Source organism: Rhinatrema bivittatum, chromosome 11, assembly GCF_901001135.1.
Source record: "Rhinatrema bivittatum chromosome 11, aRhiBiv1.1, whole genome shotgun sequence".
Classification (NCBI taxonomy): Eukaryota; Metazoa; Chordata; class Amphibia; order Gymnophiona; family Rhinatrematidae; genus Rhinatrema; species Rhinatrema bivittatum.
In genome coordinates, this window is record NC_042625.1 from 44,077,384 (window position 1) to 44,101,465 (window position 24,082).

General features: G+C 48.8%; 1 protein-coding gene across 2 annotated transcripts in view; it reads left to right on the plus strand.

Annotated features, from left to right (window-relative positions):
- NOC4L (nucleolar complex associated 4 homolog) overlaps positions 1–20,783 on the plus strand; it is a 55,215-nt gene extending 34,432 nt beyond the window's left edge. For both annotated transcript variants that reach the window (XM_029619460.1, XM_029619459.1), the window contains exons 12-15: positions 115–278; positions 8,572–8,654; positions 8,853–8,966; positions 20,621–20,783. In XM_029619460.1, the coding sequence (XP_029475320.1) occupies positions 115–278; positions 8,572–8,654; positions 8,853–8,966; positions 20,621–20,737 (478 nt within the window). In that variant the 3' untranslated portion in view covers positions 20,738–20,783. The remainder of the gene's footprint in view (positions 1–114; positions 279–8,571; positions 8,655–8,852; positions 8,967–20,620) is intronic.
- The last annotated feature ends 3,299 nt before the right edge of the window (positions 20,784–24,082 follow it).

Here is a 24,082-nt window from a genome sequence, read left to right on the forward strand (position 1 = left end):
AGTTTAACAGCTGCATTCTCAGAAGTTGCTGCATGTTGCAGGGTATTTCTAGAATTGAGTGTCTCGTGTGGCCTTTCTTGGCACCCATCCAATCTCTCTCGCTCTCTTATCTAGCCACTTGCCACTGTATGTGGTGTCTGCCTTCGCAAAGCGTCTCGCACGTTTGTCCCTCACAGCTCCTCCCCAGGCTCAGCTCATGGTTATTCCATTCATCTGTAACCTCATCCGGCGGCATCCAGCATGCCGGGTTCTCATCCACAGACCCCTTGGGCCTCATGGTAAGGGATATTTGCAGCTGGGTGTACTTCTATTAAATCTGTTTGTGTGCTACGTTCTTCCATGGCATGACAATGTTCTGATTGTACCTGAAGCTCGCTGTGACTGTCTAGAGATATACAGGATGTGAATGTTTGGGTGCAGTTTTTTGTCCCATTGTATGACCAGTCTGACACCTAAGCATATGAGCTGTCTCTGCCGAGTAGTAGAGAGGACATCTGACATGGGTGTGGAGCCAGAACAAGTCTTACTTTGGACACATCCACACCACCTCCTGCTGCAGCCTCTGGATCATGTGCTAGCACATTAAGTGATAAAGTGATCATTCTTCACCCTCAGAAAGAGAGGAGTGAAGAAGAATATCCGACAAAAGGGCTCTCATAGATTCAAAGAGTGAAAATAAATCTCTGATTTCATAGCGTGTAGCCAGATGGACTTAGGTCCAATGGGTTATGCTCCCCTGCCAGCAGATGGGAGATGGAGTCAGGTTGCAAAGCTGATGTCACCGTACATACAGTGACCCCTGCAGTGACCTCAGCTCCCCAGTATGCTCTGTCTCCAGCAGATGGTGGGTGTACCTCTCCCTATGGGGATTGCTGTACTTTTTGGAAGGGAAATTCTACATTCTAAATTGGAGAAAATTGAGCAGTGCTCTCCTGCGGGGTGATACCTAAAGGTCCCTCTCCCAGTTGAGAATTCATGAGGCGATTTCCAAGATCCCTCAGAGGTGAGCCTTGGTCCGGTAGCCAGTTCCCGGCATGGACTTTGCAGCTTAGGCAGCTGAAAGGCAATGGGTGCAGGAAACAGAATGCAGTGATGACATCCTTTCTTACTGCAGCCGGAGACCGTCTCTGTACTCAATCGGTAAGCGCTGGGTCCAGGTAAGTCTTAAAAAAAAAAATGGAAGTTTCCTAGCGTGTAGCCAGATGGACTCAGGACCAATGGGTATAGTGTACTCCTGTTAGCAGATGGGAGACTGAGTCATATTTCAAAGCTGACGTCAGCCTACATATACTTGTGCAGGAAATTTACCTCCAGGTTCAGAGACGATCAGAGGGAGTTTTGGTAGGTCTCCCCTCACTCTCTGTGCTCAGCGCGTCATACCCGCATTATTCCCACATCTATTGGGGGTAAGGGGAATTGGGCTTCTGAGCGGGTTGAGCAGCCCCGTTGTAGACTTGATCGGCACACCGCATGGTAGGCCACGGCAGCACCATCTTGCACACATTTGTGTGCGTGCCATATTGTCCTCCATAGGATGTCAGTATGCGCAGTGTGTAGGCTCTGTGCGCACGCTGTGTGCTTAATGTTGTGCTCATCCCTATGTGCACATCTTTATAAGCATGCGATACAGGAAGAGCTGTGCACACAGGCTGTGAGTGCGCCTTTCCACACCCCTCCCAGACACTCGAAATTTGTACGTTTAAATTTTTAAATGTGAGCCGAAAGAGCACACAACTACAGCTGCCAGTGGCAGAACCAACCAAGAAACCTAAGCGTCTTGCTCTCTGCAATGGTCGCCATATTAGAGCCTTGCAGTCAGACCTGGACTCCAACTTATGTCAGCACTTTAAGGAAGCCCAAAGAGAATTGGCCTCCTCTGACTATGCTAAACCAGGCTCCTCCCATTCAGATGACAGGTTGGTCACTGCCTTAACTGGACCTCAGTATCCCCTTGACTGGGTCATCCATTTGAGAGGGTAATTCAACTGGTCCCACCCCAGTGCCTCCTGGATTAGGCATGGGACCCAGCTGCCTTTTCCTAGGTGGAATTTTTCTAGGGGCTACAAGCCTTCATACAGGTGCAGTCTACTACCGTATTTGCCCTTGTCCAGACAGAATTTCAACCAGTATCCTCTCCCTCTCCCATTCCTACCAGCAGACCCCAAGGTATGCCTCGCCATACCAAGGGTATCCCTGCAGTGACCCGAATGGCACAGACGAAAAGGGAGGATCCTGGTTCCTTGGAAGATGGAAAAATCCCCCTGGGTTGGAACCATAGCAGATCATGTTACGGTTTTTTCATAGAGATGAATTGCCGGCCCTGGTTTCCCAGACCCTGAAGGTACTGGGAGTTCCTGAGGTGGATTCCGTGATGGAACCAAATAAGAATCCCATTCTGATTTCTATGCGGAAAGCCTCCTGCAACTTTCCAGTGATGTACACCATTCAGGAGTTGATTGATCTGGAAAGGGATGCCCCAGAAGCAAGTTTTAAAGGGGGCACGGCGTTGGAAGATCTATACCCTCTGGACCCAGCGGTAAGAGAACGTTTGTGTTTCCTTAAAGTGGACACACTGGTCTGAACCATCTCTAAGCGAACTATCCCAGTGGAACGAGGAGCCGCCTTAAAAGATGCGCATGATAGACAGATCAAGTCTATCCTTAAACAAGCCTTTGATGCTGTAGCAATGACCTTACAAATCGATTCTTCTTGTGCTCTGGTGACTCGTTCGTGTCTGCTCCTCTCTCAAGAGATTGATGACTCCGGGGTGAATTCCAGAGCGGTAATGGAACCCACTGGTGCCTTTTTAGCAGACACAGGCTCTGATTTAGTCCGTACTTCGGCCAGTGGTGGCGGCCAGACAACAGCTATGGCTGTGGGAACTGGTCAGCTGACGTAACCTCCAAAGCTAATCTTACAAAGATGCCCTTTAAAAGATCACTCCTATTTGGGAGCGAGTTGGAAAAGCTGGCCAGTAAATGGGGCAAATCTCCAGTTCCCTGGTTACCAGAAGATAAGAGGAAGCAACTACAGTGCCCTTCACCTATGAGGGGTCATTCTAGGTGTTCCCAGTGTTTCTGCCCTTACAGAAATTCAACATTTCAAAGGTCTCGACCCCTTGGGAGGTCCCAGCCCTTTTGTACCCAGCAGCTCAGGCTTGTCCTGACACCCCCCCCCCCCCCCCCCCCAATGAGAGTTTACCAACTCACCTTCGGGATGAGGAGATAGGGGGTCGCCGTCTCTCTTTGTCGAGATTGCTTTGGACAAATTGGTACTGGAAGTCATACGAGAAGGATATGTACTGGAATTCCACAGCACGTCTCATGACGTATTCATGGCGTCTCTTTGCCACTCCCAATTACACTTTAAAGACTCCTCAGGATGAGGGCTGTGATCCCACTACCTACGCCCCAGGAAAATATGGGGCGTTATTCCAACTATTTTGTTGTACCCAAGAAGGAAGGTTCCTTTTACCCCATCCTGGACCTCAACAGCGTCAACTGTCACTTGTGAGTGACTCATTTTCATATGGAGACCTTGTGCTCCGTGATAATGGCCGTGCACTAGAAGAATTCCTAACCCCCCTGGACCTATCAGAGGCCTACCTACATATTCCAATCCAACAGATCACAGTTTCCCACGTTTTGCGGTGCTGAGTCGTCATCAGTTTCTGGTGCTGCCCTTTGGCTGAGCCACCATCCCCAGATCGTTTTCCAAGATTATGGTGGTCATGGTTGCAGTGTTGAGAAAAGATGGGATCCTGGTGCACCCATACTTGGATGATTGGCTGATCCGGGCCAGGTTCGTGGAAGAGACCTCCTGGTGACCAACAAGGTGATGTCCTTGTTACAGGAACTCGGTTGGGTAGTAAACCTTTCCAAGAGCAGCCTCAAGCCTTCCTGGCCCTTGGAGTATCTGAGAATATGGTTTGACACCAAGTGGGGCAAGGTCTTTCGTCTGTCCACACAAATACAGAAGTTGAACTACTAGGTGCTTCAGTGGGTGAACATGGTCCACCTGACAGTGAGAAGCTATCTCCAAGTTCTCATTTTAATGGCGGCAACCCTGGAAGGTAGTGCAGTGGGGTGAGGGCACACATGCATCCACTTCAAAACTCATTGCTATAACATTGGAACCCACAGTCTCAAGACTATTTGGTTTGTCACCTCCAGTGGTGGTTATAGGAAGCTCATCTGAGCAGGGATGTGTCCCTGTCCTCCCTGAACTGGCTGGTTCTCATGACAGATACGAGTCTCCAGGGCTGGGGAGCCCAATGTCAGGAGCTGAAGACCCAGGGTCTTTGGACGGAAGAAGAGGCCCTCTGGAACATCAATCACTTGGAAGCCCGGTCAGTCAGATTGGCGTGTTTACATTTGAGCCACAGACTCCAGGGCCAGGTGGTCCGCTTGATGTCAGACAATGCAATGACTGTGGCCTACATCAATCGCCAGGGAGGAACCAAGAGCCAGCAAGTGTCACAGGAGATAGATCTCCTTATGGAGTGGGTGGAAGTACATCTACATATGATCTCAGCTTCCCACATCACAGGAAAAGGCAACATCAGAGCAGACTTTCTGAGTAGGGAGAGTCTGGATCCAGGAGAGTGGAAATTGTCAGCCAAAGCGTTTCAACTGATAATAGATCGTTGGGGCCTCCCGTCCATCGACCTGCTGGCCGCAACTCACAAAGCGAAGGTTCCTCGATTCTTCAGTCGCAGAAGAGATCCATGGTCCCTGAGAGACTACGCTCTCGTTCAGATCTGGCCAGAAGGCAAGTTACTATATGGCTTCCTTCCCTGGCCCCTGCTAAGCAGAGTCAAGGTTCCTTGTAGAGAACCCCCTGTGCTTCCCACTGCACAGGAACCTTGTTACAGCAGGGACCGGTCCTTCATGAGGATCTGACTCTATTCTGTCTTCGGTCTGGCCATTGAGAGGGTTCGCCTCAAGAAGCAGGGATGTTCTGCGGCAGTAATTATTACCTTACTCCGTACTCGGAAGTTCTCCACGGCCCTAGTATATGTGCGGGTCTGGAGAATATTTGAGGTCTGGTGTGAGGAACATGCTGTCTCCCCTCAGGCGGTCAAAATCCCACTTATTCTGGAATTTTTGCAGGATGACTTAAAGGTTTGGCTCTTAATTCCTCGAAGATGTAGGTAGCGGCTCTCTGTTAGAGGGGTGAGATGAATGGGATCTCCCTGTCAGCTCATTCAGACATGGCTCGTTTTCTGAAGGGAGTGAAGCACATTTGACCTTGGTTCGGTTGCTGGTTCCCCTGTGGAATCTTAATTTAGTGCTGGAAGTTTTGGCAGGCCCTTCCGTTCAGCCGCTGCACAGTCTTTCCTTGTGTTTATTGACTTAGCTACTAGGAACACCGTTTTCTATGTGCTTGGCATCTCTGAACTGCAAGCATTGTCATGCCGGGAGCCTTTCCTCTGGATGACTCCAGGAACATTGCAGCTATGTACTGTTCCACCATTCTTGCCCAAGGTAGTCTCGGAGTTTGATTTGAATCAGTCCATTTCGTTGCCATCCCTAAATCAACTCAAGGATGCGGAAGAATTTCAGTTTCTCTGTCATTTGGATGGCGAGGCTTTTAATGCAGTACCTGAAAGTCTCAGAACCAGTCCGAAAGACGGACCGCCTTTTTGTCCTTCACGGCAGAAGGAAACAGGGCGCACCAGCTCTCAGGCTACCATAGCTCCCTGGATTGAGGAGGTCATCACGGCAGCCTATGTGGAGGCTGGAAAGCCATTACCTTCTCAAATTAGAGCTCATTCCACTAGGGCTCAAGCGGTCTCATGAGCAGAGGTCAGACTATTGTCTCCCGTCAATATCTGCCGGGTGGCAATATGGTCTTCCTTGTACACCTTCTCCAGGTTTTATTGTCTGGATGTACAGGCCCGCGAGGACTCTGCCTTTGCACCAGTGGTGTTGACCAGATCATGGGCAGCTTCCTGCCCCGATCGAGAGTAGCTTTTGTACAACCCATTGGTCCTGAGTCCATCTGGCTACACACTAGGAAATGGAGAAATTACTTACCTAATCATTTTGTTTTCCTTAGTCGTCCCACCCTCTGCTGCCCAAGATCTGCGCCATGGGTCCCCCTGTGGAATGGGTCTCAAATCCAAGGGGATCACAGGTAAGTGTTCATCCAGTCTCTAGGTTAAGGTACCTATATTCTTACTGGAGTTCAGTGTTTATGGTTGGTTGAGGGCAGATATGGTTATCTGTTTTTAATCATATTTTTAGTCATTTTCAATTAAGTCCTTTCACTAGTATGTCCACGGTGGCATTTGAAGAGAATGCTGGATAGCTGAGGTCACTACAGGGGTATATGTACAATGAAGTCAGCTTTGCAACCTGACTCAGTTTCCATCTGCTGGCAGGGGAGCATAACCCATTGGTCCTGAGTCCATCTGTCTACACTAAAGAAAACAAAATTATCAGGTAAGTAATTTCTCCAGTTTCATACCTGAGAAATGCAAGATTTAACTGGTATTTCATCCATTTTGTAATTGATTAAACATTATATAATGCCCAAAACAGCTGAATTTAAAATAAGCTCTCCCCATCCAAAGCACCGCTGAACATTCTGTAGCTGTATATAAAGGGAATATGAAACTTAGCACTGGTACAAATCAAACTGATTTACAAACTGAAGAGTAGTAAATCACCTGGACCGGATGGTATACACCCGAGGGTTCTGAAAGAACTAAAAAATGAAATTTCAGACCTATTTAAATTAATTTGTAACCTATCATTAAAATCATCCATTGTACCTGAAGATTGGAAGATGGCCAATGTAACCCTGATATTTAAAAAGGGTTCCAGGGATGATCCGGGCAACTATAGACTGGTGAGCCTGACTTCAGTGCTTGGAAAAATCATGGAAACTGTTATAAACAATAAACAAAATTTAAAAAACATTTAGACAGACATAGTTTGATAGGACACAACCAGCATGGATATACCCAAGGGAAGTCTTGCCTCACAAATTGACATTTTTTTGAAGGGGTGAATAAACGTGGACCAAGGTGAACCGGTAGATATGGTGTATTTGGATTTTCAGAAGGCATTCAACATGAGGCTCTAAGAAAACTAAAAAGTCATAGGGTAGGAGGCGATGTCCTTTTGTGGACTGCAAGTTGGTTAAAAGAGAGGAAACAGAGTAGGATTAAATGGTCAGTTTTCACAGTGGGAAAAAGGTAAACAGTGGAGTGCCTCGGGGATTTGTACTTGGACTGGTGCTTTTAAATATATTTATAAATGATCTGGAAAGGGGTACAATGAGTGAGGTGATCAAATTTGCGGATGACACAAAATTATGCCGAGTAGCTAAATCTCAAGCGGATTGTGTAAATTGCAGGATGACCTTGCGAGACTGGAAAATTGGGCTCCCAAATGGCAGAAGAGGTTTAACGTGAACAAGTGCAAAGTGATGCATATAGGGAAAAATAACCCTTGCTGTAGTTACACAATGTTAGGTTCTATCTTAGGAGTTGCCACCTAGGAAAGAGATCTAGGCATAGTAGTGGGTAATACATTGAAATCGTCGACCCAGTGTGCTGTGGCAATCAAAAAAGCAAACAGAATGTTAGGAATTATTAGGAAGGGAATGGAAAATAAACGGAGGATGCTATAATGCCTCTGTATCGCTCCATGGTGAGACTGCACCTTGAATGCTGTGTGCAATTCTGGTCACCGCATCTCAAAGGGATATAGCTGCACTGGAGAACGTGCAGAGAAGGGTGACCAAAATGATATGGGGCATGGAATGGCTGCCCTATGAGGAAAGGCTAAAGAAGTTAGGGCTGTTCAGTCTGGAGAAGAGACGACTGAGGAGGGATATGATAGAAGTCTACAAAATCATGAAAGGACTTGAACAAGTTAATGTAAATTGGTTATTTACTCTGTCAGATAATAGAAGGTCCAGGGGGCACTCAATGAAGTTAGCAAGTAGCTCATTTAAAACAAATCAAAATTATTTTTCACTCAGCACATAATTAAACTCTGGAATTCATTGCCAAGGGATGTGGTTTCAACAGTTAGTGTTACTGGTTGGATAAGTTCCTAGAGGTTAAATCCATAAACTGCTATTATGGCAATTAATAAGCAGTAGTAGCTTGTGATCTATCTAATGTTTGGGTACTTGCCAGGTACATGTTACTTGGATTGGCCACTGTTGGAAACAGGATACTGGGCTTGATGGACCCTTGGTCTAACCCAGTATCGCATTTGTTATGTATGTTCTTATGTTCTAAACTTTGGGAGCTGTGAGGAATGCAGAATATATAGGCAAGGAGAGTTGTAAAGCCAGCACCAGCATAGTTTGCATTAGCTCAGAACTGAAATGTCCTAGAACCCATCTTCTGCCCAGTGATGTACTGGTGGTATCCCCAGCTCTGCTTTGGATTTGAGCTTCATAGTGTTATTTCTTTAATAATGTGTTGGTGGAGTTTTGGTACCACGTCTGTATATGTGTATGCACGTCTGTCTGCATATGCAGGAAAGTTCTTCGTTCTCTTTTGCAGAGTTCATAAGTCATTACTGTTGCTGTCTTCTCTGCTCATAGGTCTCACAGATGATCCGTACATAATGGAGGAGGAAGATCCTTCCAAAAGTAGAGCTCTGGAGAGCTCTCTCTGGGAGCTGCAGGTGAGTTTAAAAAAAAAATGAAATCTTTTCTGTTGCCAGTGTCCCATATGAGAAACTTGAACCAAGGAATGGATACCATTCATAAATCTTAAATATGAAACTTGTATTTTCATTTTGTGATCAATTTCTCCCCTGGCTCACATTCTAAGAATCCTGGCACTGACTGTAGAATATTTATAATTCTTTGTGGGCTGGAAGGCTCTGCAGAAACATTATCACCCTGACGTGGCTAAGGAAGCAGGGGTTATCAATCATCCCTTGTCTGACCTGGAAACGGATGTGTCTGAGCTGCTAGACATCTCATCTTATGAGGCAAGTATGGCTTTTCAGGCATGTGCATTTACACCATTCTGGGGAAAAGTATTGTTAGAAATGGTATCACTGTGCATGGGTCAGGTGATATCACTGTGAAACTCCTTCCTGGACATACCCAGGATCAGTCCATCAGCAGATGGAGGCAGAAAAACAAAGCTTTCCTAGCGTGTAGCCAGATGGACTCAGGACCAGTGGGTTATGTGTTGTTCTGCTAGCAGATGGGAAATGGAGTCAGATTTCAAAGCTAACGTCATTCTAGATAAACCCCTGCAGTAACCTCCGCTCTTCAGTATCTCTCTGTTTCCTAGCAGATGCAGACACTATCCCACACACTAGAATAGTGTTAAGAATTACAGCAAAGAAGAAAAAGAAAATTTTACTTTGAAGATCGAGCTCCACTCTCCTGCGGTGAAACCGAAGGGATCCTTCCCCAGTTGAGAATTCCTGAGGTGATTTCCGATATCCCTCAGAGGAGTGCCTTGGTCCGGTAGCCGGTTCCCGGCGTGGTCTTAGCCCCCAGAGTGGCTGAAAGGCAGCGGGTGCACATCCGAGCGTGGCGGTGAAGGCAGAGCCCGCTTCCCCCGCAACTGGAGACTGTCCCGGCACACGATCGGTAAGCGCCAAGACCAGGTAAGCAGAAAACCTTAAATTCAGGTCTCCGGTCTCCGAGACTCAGATTGCCATACCGATTCTGTTTTTTTTCTGGCGAGGTAAAAAGGGAGCACCGATCGGGTTGAGCAGCCCTGGTTGGGTTAGGCCTCGATCCGGTGCAGGAGTCCACGTGGAGACCCTCGGGGGCGCCATCTTACGTGCAGGGGGCGTCTGTGCCATCTTCCCTTGTCGACCGGCGGTACATGCGAGGCAGGCCGGGCGGCCGATGCGCCTAACTTGTGCGTGTCCAATACAGACGCGCACAGCCACACGCTCAGCTGCACTTACAGCACACGCGCACATTACCTGTGCGCCTAGACATAGAGGTCATGGCACCGGCGTCCAAGAAGGCCAGAAGGCACTCTCTTTGCACAGCCTGCCACATAAGAGCCGCACAGCCTGAACTGGAGTCCTGCCTGTGTCAGTATTGCGAAGAAGCCCAGGGGGAACCAAAGCCTGGCCCCTCACTGTCTGGGGAGGGATCTGGAAATGCTACAGACGATAGCTCCCTGGATCTATGCATTTCCGAGATGGCTTCTCCACAAGAGGGCACCTCAGGGGCCCCTACTCAGACTCCCCCTGGGATTAACATGGACCCAGGGACCTTCTCCTGGTTAGAATTTTTCCAAAGGCTGCAAGCCTTCGTTCAGGCGCAATCAGCCCCAGCTGTGCCCCGAGCTCAACCCCTGCCAAAAGCACAAGATCTTCCCGGCCCTACTCTGATGCCTCGAGACATGCCTCGCCTAACCAAGAATTTCCCTGACAGGGACCCAGACACCTCAGATGATGATGGTGGCTCCCTGAAAGAAGGAGAAATCCCTCCATGCCTGGAACCATACCGAACCATGCTTCGCTTCTTCCACAGAGATGAATTACCAGCCCTTGTTTCCCAGACTCTGAAGACTGGGTATTCCAGGCACAGACCCTATGGCGGAACCAAAGAAGAACCCCATCCTGGTCTCTTCGTAAAGCCTCATGTTACTTCCCAATGATGGAAGCCATCCAGGAACTGACTGACCTGGAATGGGATGCCCCGGAGGCCAACTTTAAAGGGGGTCGGGCCTCGGAAGCCCTATACCCTCTGGAACCAGTGACCAAGGAACACCTGCGTTTCCCAAAAGTGGACACCATGGTCTGTGCTGTCTCAAAGTGAACAACCATTCCCATTGAGGGAGGGACTGCATTGAAGAACACACAGGATAGACTATTGGAATCCATTCTTAAGCAGGTCTTTGACGCAACAGCAATGACACTGCAGATTGCCTCCTGCTGTGCACTGGTGGCATGTTCCTGCTTGCTCCTCTCAAGAGAGGCAAATAACTCCGGAAGGTATACCGGTGAGACGATGGAACCGGCAGCAGCCTTCCTGATGGACGCAAGCTCAGATCTGGTGCGTACCTCAGCCAGAGGAGTAGCCTCGGTAGTGGCAGCCAGAAGACAACTATGGCTACGGAATTGGTCTGCTGACGCGACCTCTAAAGCAAATCTCACAAGAATGCCCTTTAAAGGATCTCTCTTGTTCGGAAGCGAATTGGAGAAGTTAACCAGCAAATGAGGAGAATCCCCCAGCGCCCCTCCCCCAGAAGAACCAGGGGTAGAGGCTCGCAACGCTTTAGACCCTACAGGAACTCGCAGTTCCAGGCATCTCGTCCCTCTGGAAGGTCCCAGCCCTTTCGGAACCAACAGACCAAGAGAGGAACAGGCCCGGGGGCAGGCGCCAGCCGTGCTCCCCAATGAGAATGGGCCGACCCATCCACAGGAAGAGGAAATAGGGTGTCGACTTGCCCTCTTCTACGAAAGATGGGTCGAGATCACGTCGGACAAATGGGTACTAAACATCATTCGAGAAGGTTACTCTCTGGAGTTCCGCAGCATCCCTTGAGACAAATGTATGATGTCACCCTGCCACTCCCACACCAAGAGACTGGCAGTGGAAGCCACTCTGACAAGACTACTCAGTCTGAAGGCAATAATTCCGGTTCCTACGCCCCAACAAAATACGGGGCACTATTCCATCTATTTTATCGTTCCCAAGAAGGAAGGATCGTTCTGACCCATCTTGGATCTCAAGAATGTCAACCGTCATCTGCGGATACTAGACTTCCGCATGGAGATTCTTCGCTCCGTAATAATGGTAGTACAACCAGGAGAGTTTCTAACCTCCCTGGACCTCTCTGAAGCCTACCTTCACATTCCAGTCCATCAAGATCACCAGCATTTTCTATGCTTTTGATACTGGGTCAACATTACCAGTTCCAAACTCTATCCTTCGGCCTAGCAACCACCCCCAGAACATTCTCCAAAATTATGGTGGTCGTGGCAGCAACACTGAGAAAGGAAAGGGATCTTGGTACACCCTTACCTGGACGACTGGCTGATCAGGGCAAAGTCTTCGGAAGAGAGCTGTCAGGTGACCAGCAGAGTCAAGAACCTACTGCCTGAGCTCGGTTGGGTCGTGAACATGGGCAATAGCAGTCTGCAGCCCTCTTAATCTCTAGAGTACCTGGAGGCCCTTTTGACACTAAACACAACAAAGTCTTCCTCCCCCGAGGAGAAGAAAACTGATGGAACAATTACGATTGATGACCAATGCACGCCCCAAGGTATGGGACTATCTTCAAGTCCTCGGCCACATGGCATCAACCCTGGAAGTTGTCCTGTGGGAAAGGGCCCACATGCAACCCCTCCAGCGCACCTTACTGTCATGATGGAACCCACTGTCCCGGGACTACTCAATTCGCCTCCAACTACCAGCAGAGATACATTCTCAGCTTGAGTGGTGGCTACAGGAAGACCACCTAAGCAGAGGAGTAAACCTATTCCCACCAAACTGAATCTTCCTCACAACGGATGCGAGCCTGCAAGGGTGGGGAGCCCACTGTCAGGAACTGACAGCCCAAGGACAATGGAAAAAGGAAGAGGCGGAATGGAACATAAGCCACCTGGAAGCTGCGATTCAGCCACAGACTCCGAGGCAAAGCAATTAGAGTAATGTTGGACAACACTACGACGGTTGCTTACATCAACTGCCAGGGAGGAACCAGGAGCCAGCAGGTGTCTCTGGAAATAGACTCGCTCATGGCATGGGCAGAGATAAACCTACAAGGGATCTTGGCCTCCCACATCGCAGGAAAAGATGTCGTCTCAGCAGACATCCTCATCAGAGAGAGCCTGGACCCGGGAGAATGGATGCTGTTGACCACAGGCCTTCCAACTGATAGTAAATCGCTGGGGCATCCCAGCCATGGATCTACTGGCCACCTATCTCAGTTCCCAAGTAGCCAGGTTCTTCAGCTGCAGACGAGAACCACACTCCCAAGGTATTGAAGCTCTCGTCCAGACTTGGCCAGAGGAAGACTTACTGTACGCCTTCCCGCCATGGCCACTACTGGGCAAGGTCATCCGCAAGATAGAACATCACAGGGGACTAGTTATGCTAGTGGCCCTGGATTGGTCAAGACGCCCATGGTACGCAGACATGCAAAAACTCCTTGCGGGTACCCTCTGTGCCTACCTCTAGACAGGGACCTTCTCCGGCAGGGCCCGATTCTTCACGAAGATCCATCTCGATTCTCTCTTATGGTCTGGCCCTTGAGAGGACTCGCCTGAAGAAGCGCGGTTACTCAAAGGCCGTGATTAATACCCTGCTCCGTGCATGCAAGTTCTCAGCATCTCTGTCATACATATGGATCTAGAGAATATTCAAAGCCTGGTGCGAGGACTGTGGGATGCTCCCACGGACGGCCAAGATCCCCATGATTCTGGAGTTCCTACAGGATGGTATGAAGACGGGGTTGTCACTCAACTCCCTCAAGGTCCAAGTAGCTGCCCTCTCCTGCTTCAGAGCCGAAGTGGATGGTATCCAGCTCTTAGCTCATCCAGATTTGACCCATTTCCTAAAAGGAGTTAAAGAACTCCGGCCACCCCTAAAGTGGCCAGTGCCCCTATGGAATCTCAGTTTGGTATTAGACTTCCTAGCAGGGTCTTCCTTCAGACCAACACGCGGTCTGTCACTACGCCTCTTAACATTGAAGACGGTATTCCTGGTGGCAATATGTTCAGCTCGTCGCATCTCCGAACTACAGGCACTATCCTGTCGGGAACCTTTCCTTAGGTTCACTCCTGGAACCATACAGCTGCACACCGTCCCCTCCTTCCTACCGAAAGTGGTTTCCAAGTTTCAGTTGAACCAGGCCATCTCCCTACCATCTCCGGATGAACATATAAGGACTCTGAAGACTTACGCCTTCTTCGCCATCTAAATGTCGGCAGACTCCTGGTGCGATACCTCTTAATCTCTAGAGTACCAGTGCGTAAAACGAATCGTTTGTTCGTTCTTCACAGCGGGAAGAAGTAAGGAGAAGCGGTCTCGCGGGCGACCATAGCCCGCTGGATCAAAGAAGTAATCAATGCAGCCTACATAGAGGCAGGAAAGCCCTTACCACTACAGGTTAAGGCTCATTCAACTAGGGCCCAGGCAGTTTCTTGGGCAGAAACCAAGCTGCTGTCGCCCGCCGAGATCTGTCGGGCAGCGACATGGTCCTCCCTACACACCTTCTCCAGGTTCTATCGACTGGATGTTCAGGCCCGAGAAGACACAGCCTTTGTAAGGACAGAACTAAGTGGGCCACGGGCAGCCTCGTGCCCTGTCCGGCAGTAGCTTTTGTACATCCCACTTGTCCTGAGTCCATCTGGCTACATGCTAGTAAATGGAGAAATTACTTACCTGATAATTTTGTTTTCCTTAGTGTAGACAGATGGACTCAGCATCCCGCCCATGGCTGCCCCAGAGAAGGAGGACCTCGGAAAGCGAACCTCGAGACTAAGCAAATACGGGTAAGCAGTTGCCTACCCCTAGTTCAAGACACCCACAGTTGGTCTGATGTCTGTGTTAATTGGTTGAGTGCACGGCAGTCTCCAGTTTTCAAATCAGTTGAACCAGTCCAATCAAGTTTAATCGTTATTTAAGCAAAGATATATCCACAATGGCTTTTTGAAGAGAATACTAAAGAGCTGAAGTTACTGCAGGGGTATATCTAGAGTGACAGCTTTGAAATCTGACTGATCCTATCTGCTAGCAGAAGAGCATATAACCCACTGGTCCTGAGTCAGGAAGTATTTCTTCACGGAGAGGGTGGTGGATGCCTGGAATGCCCTTCCGGAGGAAGTGGTGAAGACCAGAACTGTGAAGGACTTCAAAGGGGCGTGGGATAAACACTGTGGATCCATAAATTCAAGAGGCCGCCAATGAAGAGTGGGGGACTCGCCAGAATGATGGCTACTGCCTGGAAACAATACCCTTATTCAATAAACATATACATGGTTACTGTGACTCCAACATCACTCTAAGCTTCAACAGCAAGAGGAAATATGGAAAAAAGGATTTGCACTCACAAAGAGGGGAGTAGCTGGTTTGTTACGGCGGTTACTACCCCAAACCAAATAAGCCTGATACTTCACTTTCAATGCATATCCAGCATAGTTCTCTGCTTCAACGGCAGGGCTGAAGAAAAACTGATACTTCACACATCCAGCAGAGCTCTCTACTTCAACGGCAGGGGAGAAGAAAAAAGGGTTCGCACTCACAAAGCGGGGAGTAGCTGGCTTGTTACGGCGGTTACTACCCCAAACCAAATGTGCCTGATACTTCACTTTCGATGCATATCCAGCATGGCTCTCTGCTTCAACGGCATGGGAGAAAGACTGATACATCACGCATTTCCAGCATAGCTCTCTGCTTCAACGGCAGGGGAAAAGAAAAACAACCAATAAGGGCTGTATAACATAGTCTGGGTAAAACAAATAAGCATGGGTGTAGCTTGCTTATTGCAGCGGTTACTACCGCTACTACCCGTAACTAATCAAGCTTGACATTTCACTTGGCTGCAGCTCCATCACTGCTCTCTACATTAATGGTGGGGGTGGAAGGGAAATAGAACCAAGAGCTAAGAGAAACAGATAAGTATGAGAGAAAAAATGTGTGAGGCTTGCTGGGCAGACTGGATGGGCCATTTGGTCTTCTTCTGCCGTCATTTCTATGTTTCTATGTTTCTATCTACACTAAGGAAAAAGAAATTATCAGGTAACTAATTTCTCCATTAGAAGCTGCTATATACCAAGTGTGCCGCCTGCAGCTCCTCAGTATTTCTGTCTCCAGCAGTTGGTGGTGATGTATACCTGCAGATCTAGGCTGAGTTGTCTGGAGTTTTGGATTTGCTCCCCGAGGTACCAGGTTCCGTTTTTGGGCCAACACTCGGGTTGAGCCAGGTGAACAGTGGGTTTGGATACCTGTGGCTCCCGAAGCCGCCGCCCCTCCTGGTTGCTGCTGGCTCAAGGAAGTATCCCCTTTGGGGAATTCTTTGTTTTGTCTTTGACCTTCATAAGTTTAAAAGAAAAAAATCCAGAAGGGTTGTCCTTTTTTTTTCTTGTGAGAGCTCAGCGGCACTGCTGGGTAAATCAGTCTGCACGGCAGTGCCGGGACTGGCAGATCCTAAAGGTTACGGGGGGGGAGGGGGGGGACAAGCAGCGATTGTGGCAGGGACGCGGGATTTCCCATTCCCCAATGGGGTCTGCAGATTTCCTGTGCACAGCAGCTCGTCGGGACCGAGCTATTTTTAGCGCGAGAGCAGTTTCTCCTCTGCCAGCTACTTCTCCTGTGCAATTGCTCGGCGGAGCCGCGCTATTTTTGGCACGCGCACCATTTTTGTGCGGTGGCCTTTTCTCCCACGCTATCAGCTTAGTAGCGTGGCTTCCCAGACCCGTGGGTCCCTTGGGATTGCTCTGCAACCGCATAGATGGCAGACAAGACACATGTAGAGGCCTGCAAGGCCTGTGGCACATGGTCTACTTTCTTGGATTCCCTTTCCCTGTGCATATTATGCGGAGGGGGAGGGGGGTCCTCCATTAGAAGGGCTCAAGCCCAAGAAGGCTTTGAACCTGACAGCTTCTGGGGCTGGGACTAAGGGCAGGTCTATGGCCTCCAGTTCGCCTGGAAAGGAATCCCAGGATGATCCTCCCCTGCTTTCTCTCGTGACACGGGAGCCTGATCAGCGAAGTGAACGGGGCACTGAGTCTGATTCCAGCAGCGAGGATGCGGGCCCAGGTGCCGTGTCCCGTCCCGTTCCAATTCCGAGCTCTCCCCTTTAGTTTGGCCACCTTCACCAAAGTGATGGTGGTAGTGGTGGCAGCCCTACGGAAGGAGGGGGTGTTAGTTCATCTGTACCTCGATGATTGACTGATTCGGGCGAAGTCGGAGGAGGCCTGCATTCAGTCCGGACACCAAGTGATGCAGCTTTTACAGTCGCTAGGCTGGGTGATCAAGAGCGAAGTCATCTGGCCCTGTCTCAGTCCCTGGAGTATCTGGGAGCTCGATTCAACACCCAAATGGGCAAGGTGTTCCTCACAATGGACAGGATGCACAGATTGCAGCAGCAAGTGCTTTGCCTACTGTATCTTCAAGTCCCCAGAGTTTGGGATTATCTACAGATTCTAGGTTCCATGACCTGACATTGGAACTGGTGCCGTGGGCCTTTGCTCATATGTGGCTGTTGCAGAGAGCATTGTTGTCCCAATGGAATTCAGTGTCTGAACAGTACCAGCTGCCATTGTCGAAACAGACCAGATCCAGCCTGATGTGGTGACTATCGAAGACCAACTTGCAGATGGGAATGACCTTCGAAGTCCCAGATTGGTGGTCTAGACAATGGACACAAGTCTCCAGGGCTGGGGAGCAGTGTGCCTAGCTCATGCAGCCCAGGATGTCTGGTCATTAGCGGAACAGTCCTGGTCCATCAATCGCCTCGAGACGAGAGCAGTCCACAGAGCGCTGGAAGTATTTCTGCCTCAAGTTCAGGGGAGAATGATTCGCGTTTTCTCTGACAATACCACCACGGTGGCACACCTCAACCAGCAAGGAGGAACCAAGAGTCCCTCCATAGCTCAAGAGGCTCATCTACTGTTTGCGTGGGCCGAGTGTCACCAGGAAGGAATTGCAGCCTTTCATTTAGCGGGAGTAGACAACGTGCAAGTGGACTTCCTCAGTTGTCAACAGCTGGATCCCAGGGAGTGGGAACTGTCCCAGGAGGCCTGGAATCACATTTGTGCCAGATGGGGGGGGGGGTCCCTCAGCTGGATCTCATGGCGACGTGGGCCTACTCAAAGATGGCAAGATTCTTCAGTCGCAAGAAGAAAGTCTGATCAATGGGGCTAGACGCCCTGTGTGCAAGTGGCCAACCGGGATTCTCCTGTATGTTTTTCCCCCTTGGCCGCTCATAGGTCGAGTTCTTCGGCACATAGAGTCACCCGGGTTCCATGGTCCTGGTGGCTCCAGAGTGGCTGCGGTGTCCTTGGTTCGCAGACCTAATGCAGCTTGCGATGGACAAGCAGTTACACTGGTCCATCTTCCGGGTCTGTTGTGACAAGGTCCCATCTTTTTGGATCGGGAGGATCGCTTCTCTCTCACAGCTTGGCTTTTGAAAGGCAGCGGTTACACATGAAGAAATACTTGGAACCAGTAGTTTCCACCCTGCTTCAGGCTAGACGTCCCTCTACTTCAATGACAGGGCCCCCATCCGGCTAGGGACCTCGCCCGATCTGATCATTCAGAACCAGGGCACCCTACGCCATCTGAGCCTCCGGGCGTTGGCCCTAATGGCTTGGATGTTGCATGCTTAGTTCTTCAGCCCTTGGCCCTCTCTGACAGTGTCTCCCAGGTGCTGCTGGTTTCTAGGAAATCTTCCACCAGGAAGTCCTACAGTTTAAAGTGGAGAAGATTCTCCATCTGGTGTGCGGGGCATGGCTTGGATCCATTCACATGTCCCCCTTCCCCAGCTGTTGGACTACTTGTGGCACGTTTCCGAGTCTGGGCTTCAAACCAGCTCAGTCAGGGCTCATCTTAGCGCTGTCAGTGCATACCATCAAGGTGTCACTGGCACACCCATATCGGTGCAGCCTTTAGTAGGTCGCTTTATGAGGGACTTGCTCAAGCTGAAGTCCTCTCTTCGGCCTCCTGTTGCGTCCTGGGACCTCAAAATTGTCCTGGCGTGACTGATTCATCTTCCCTTTCAGCTGCTGCGTTCCTGCGACCCGAAGTTCCTCCCCTGGAAAGTTATATTCCTGGTGGCAATTACTTTGGTTCATAGAGTCAGTGAGCTTCAGGCCTTGGTTGCATATCCACCGTACACGAGGTTATTTCACGATCTTGTGGTCTTGCATACGCACCCTAAGTTCCTGCCTAAGATAGTGACTGCTTTCCACCTTAATCAGACAATCGTTTTACCCACCTTCTTTCCTAGGCCTTGTTCCCACCCAGGGGAACGGGCTCTTCATACTTTGGACTGCAAGAGGGCCTTGGCTTTCTATTTAGATCACACAGGCAGTCCATTCAGCTCTGTGTGTCCTTCGATACCAATAGGCTGGGAGTGGCGGTGGGTAAACAGACTTTATCCAGCTGGCTGGTGGATTGCATTGCCTTCTGCCTTGCGCAAGCAGGCCTTCCGCTGCATCTGCGAGCAGTCCCCATCATTGACATTTGCTGGGCCGCAACATGGAGTTCTCGTCTCACATTTACGGCTCACTACTGCTTGGACAAGGATGGGCGTCAGGACAGTGCCTTTGGTCAATCCGTCCTGCGCAATCTGTTCCAGGCCTGAACCCAACTCTTCCTGTCTTATGCCCTGGTAGGAGCCAGGCAGTCTCCTGCTGACCATCAGAGCTGCAATTATTGTTGTGCCTATTGGTACTTTGTTCGGTACCTGTTGGTCTCATTGTTCAGAGACTGCCTGGAGCTTGGTATTCACCCACATGTGAAGACTACCATCCTGCTTTATCCTAGGAGAAAGCGCAGTTGCTTAACTGTAACAGATGTTCTCCTAGACAGCAGGATGTTAGTCCTCAGGAATCCCGCCTGCCACCCTGCAGAGTTGGGTTCTCCTTCCAGTTTTATTTTTTTCGCTCGTTTTTTTTCTGTTATGAGACTGAAGAAGGAACCTAGCATGGACGCGCGGATAGTGGCATGCTCAGTGTGATGGTCAAAGCTTCTAGAAACTTTGACAAAAGTTTTCCGTGCCAGGCTTCATCGGATGATGTCACCCACATGGGAGGACTAATATATCCTGCTGTCCTAGAAGAAAAACTGATACAGGTAAGCAGCTCCGCTTTCCTTAGTGTAGACAGATGGACTCAGCATCCCGCCCCTAGCTGCCCAAGATCAGTGCCAAGGATTCACCCATGGAGTGAATATCGTTTCCAAGAGATTACGAGTAAGCCTTCATCCAGTCACTAGATCAGGGCATCTATAATCTTACTGAGGTTCAGTGTTCATGTTTGGTTGAGTACAGTTACGGTTATCTGTTTCTAATTAAAAAATTTTTCAATAGTATGTCCACAGTGGCTTTTGAAGAGAATACTGAAGGGCTGAGGTCACTGCAGGAGTGTATCTAGGGTGACATCAGCTTTGAAATCTGACTCTGTCTCCATCTGACTCAGTCTCCATCTTGCCAGGTTCTTATGGCCTGGATTGGCCACTGTTGGAAACAGGATGCTGGGCTTGATGGACCCTTGGTCTAACCCAGTATGGCATGTTCGTATGTTCATTGGTCCTGAGTCCATCTCTCTACACTAAGGAAAACAAAATTATCAGGAAGTAATTTCTCCATTTCCTTTCAACACACTTCCTGTATGTGAACACCTTCCCAGCTGTGAGCAGCCTCAAAACTGCATGTTCACAACTAAACTGGTGTTATGCCACTGCCCCATGTTACTGGACAAACCTCCCTCCCAGGCCACAGGTTGGCCTCGAAATAAAGGGGTCAAGCTCTAAGCCACCCCCTCTGCAAGTATCACTCACATTCATCTCATGAGGCACAAGAAATATAAATAGCTTACACTTAAAAGTACTGTGCAGGTCTGTGTGTGTGAGTGTCTTTGTTTTTCATTAGTAGTGATGGTTCTATACCTGTGTGTGTCTGAAAAATAAAAGGTCTTTCCTGATTTCTCGACAGCTGTTTGATAGAGAAGTGAAGAAAAAATTCAAGTGCACACCAGTGGAGTTTGAACCTGTACGAGGACTATTTGGCAAGAAGAAGGATATATGTGCAGAACACTTTGTGCTGTTGTAAAACAGAATGTCTTCAAAAAATAAATAAATAGGTTAATTGAAGATTGCTTTGGTTTTTTTTGTGTTTTAATTCAGATTGCAGTGACCTGCTTGAACATATTTTTACATTTATTTCTTTTATTTGGCACCACGCAAGTTCAAGGTGCAGACAAAAATCTTATACTAATTAAAACTAATGTGAGGAGTAGCCTGGTGGTTAGAGCAGTGGGCTGAGAATCCAGGGTTCAAATCCCACTGCCATTTTATTCCAATGGGAAAATGTTTAGAAAATCAGGCTCTTATATTGTGAGCCTTTGGAAACAAAGAAATACCTACAGTAATGCACTTCAAAGTGTTGAAAGGGCCAAATATAAATTTAAAAATATATAGATAAAGACTTCTGAGATGCTATAGAGAGGAAGGAAACATCTTACTGAAAAGAGAGTAAAACAACAAAATCGGATAAGTTGTGGCTAACTAATTTCACAAATGAAGGACTATCAAGCTATGTAAACAAATGCACCTACAGCTTTTCCTTAAATTGTGGGAAGGTGGGAGCAGAACTCATGAAAGGTGGCCAGACATTCCATGCATATATAAAAAAAAAAGCGCGCAAAGCTGTTCCCTGTACATACCTAGATCAATCCAGATTCCTGGGTTTTGCCTCCCTCCCAGCAGATGGAGACAGAAAACGTTTTACTGACACTGTCACTTAACGTGATGTACTACCTGCAGTCCATCAGTATTTCTCTGTTTTCAGCAGGTGGGAGGGTGGTGCAAATCCTCCAGTCTGAGAAGAATAAAAAAAAGAAGAAAAAAAGATTTTAAAAGTAGTTTTAGGGTTAGGATTACTACTTAGCTCTCCCTGAAGGTCGGTAGGTCCTGGAGGGGCCATCCTTTCAGGTAGAGGAGCAGACGAACGGGAGGGGTTGGAAACCCCTGGGTCTGTCCGGATCCTTGACCTGTTGAGGGGGGAGATAACTGGTGGGGCCAGTTTCCTCTCCTCCCTCCTATAGCTCGAGATCCGGAGCCTGCAGCTGCAAAAGGGGAAGCCTGTTCGATAAAGTTTAAAATTAAAAAAAAAAGCCTCAGTTTTTATTTGCTGTTTGTGGTGCTGGTCATGTGCTTTGGCCAGTTTTCATGGTGTTCCAGTTCGGAGACGTTGGGCGCACCTGAGGTCTGGTTTTTGGCGGCGTTGGTGCAGCAGTTGGAAAAAAGCCAAGTAATTTCACAACCATGCCATGTGGTGGGCAGTATGGGGAGATGCGCACACCTTTCTGTTGTTGGTACTTGCTCCCACTGTGTCTGCAAGGGAGAATGCAGCTAGGGGAGCCTTGGACAGGCAGCAATTGAGTTTGGGGGTGGGAGGGCCGAGCAGCCCTAAGGTGTCTTCCCATTTTCAGCAGGAACGGTGGTCATTTTATCAGCTTTTGCTGCTGCGACTGACTAGGTCTGCAGAGACGTTGCCCTGCCCCCGGCAGATCGGGGACCCTCAGAGCCGAGGGAGGAGGAAGATCTCCTGGAGCAGGATCCAGATGAATCCGGGAATTTTTCTCTGATTTTGTTTTCCTTATGCAGAAAGCTTTTTTTGGCAAAAAGGGCGGCTGGGCGTCATCCTCCCAAGCCAGTGGACCTGCCGGAGCCATTTATAGCCAAGAGGCCACGTTCGGCTCGATCTGGTGGGGCGACCAGAGTTTGAAGAGTGCTGGCTTGTCAGCTGCTTTCAGGGAATGCAGGTAATAGCTCAGAGAGCTTGGAGGCTGATGACCCTCTGGCTGGTGATTCATCTAGCGTAGAACCTCATTTGGGCAGCATGGACTCTGATGACACTCTGGATCAAGCACTCTCAGTTGAGGGAGATGATCCGAAGGTGGTCTGCCTTTTTCGCGTGGAGGAATTGTGGCCCTTAATAAATTGTTCTAAATGAACTGGGTATCAAAGAGCCCCAGGCTAATTTAAACCATGAGAGAGTGGATTCGGTCATGCGGGGCTTGAGGGAGCCAGCGAAGGCATTCCCTTTCCTCAAGTCAGTGAAGGAATTAGTGCTTCGGGAGTGGGAGACTCCAGATACGGGTTTGAAGGTTGGCAGAGCCATGGAGAAGCTGTATCCATTACTGGAAGTCACTTTGGATCTCTTGCGGATGCTGAAGGTGGGTGCTTCAGTTTCCGTAGTGACAAAGACAATTCCGTTGGCAGGTTATGCAGGATAGGAAGTTGGAGGTACACCTCAAGAAGATTTTTGAGGTGTCAGCATTGGGCATTTGCACTGCTATATGAAGCAGTTTTATACTCCGGGCTGGATTGCGCTAGGTACAGCAATTACAATTCGATAAGTCATTATTCCCGGAGGACGCAAAGCAGTCTGAGAGACTGGAAGCCATGGAGGCCTACAGTGTGGATGCTTTGTATGATCTCATACGCACTTCCTCTCAATCTGATGCCCATGGTCTCTGCTAGAAGGCTTCTGTGGTTAAGGAACTGGTCTGCGGATGTTTGGTCCAAGTCTCAGCTGGGATCACTTCCTTTTAAGGGGAAGCTGCTTTTTGGTGAGGACTTGGAGGAGCTTGTGAAGTTTCTCAGAGATATCAAAGGGCACAAGTTGCCAGAGTGAAGGAGAAGATATAGAGTTTGACATCATCTGCAATGACACCTTTACAGTGAAATACACACCGCAGCAACTTCTAACACCAGGACTCCATGTACCAGAATCACCTGCTTCACAAAGGGTCTGCTGCCTGCACTAAAGCTTATGAATAGGATAGAGAAACTGCACACTGTTCTTATTGTCTTTTAGTAATGCTGATAGATTTCACTTATGCTTGCCAAACTAGTGACCTTGTTGAGTATATAGAACTGACCAGAACAAAGGACGCATTATGTATAAGGCAGTATTAGTGTTGCAATTCCTTTCACAGCACTTACAGAACTGCAATTCCCGACAGCCTCTCCTGCGAATGACGTATCAGTATTCACATGACCTGAAGCCAGAACAAAGGAGAAACAGAAACCGGGAAAGTTCCACGCTGAAGGAAGGAGGGGGCCACCTAGCCCCTCAGTCTGAATATGCTTGCTCAGCAATGTGTAGAACGCATGTGCAAGAGATAAGAAATGTGAAATGTATAAAAAGTTTCTCCCTGCAAAGGGGGGTGTGCAGTTTTACTGAAAACCATTTCAGCTGCATCTAAATTGCTAGCAAATAAAACTTTTCCTTCTCGGACCAGTGCCTGAAGTCTTCTGTTTGTACCTGCTGTTTGTTACACTGTTACAAGAGGATTGCTAAGTAGGGAGGTTCCCAGCATCTGGGATTATCTGCAGGTTCTTGGGTCTGACTTCCACTTTGGAATTAGGCATTTGCTCATATGCGTCC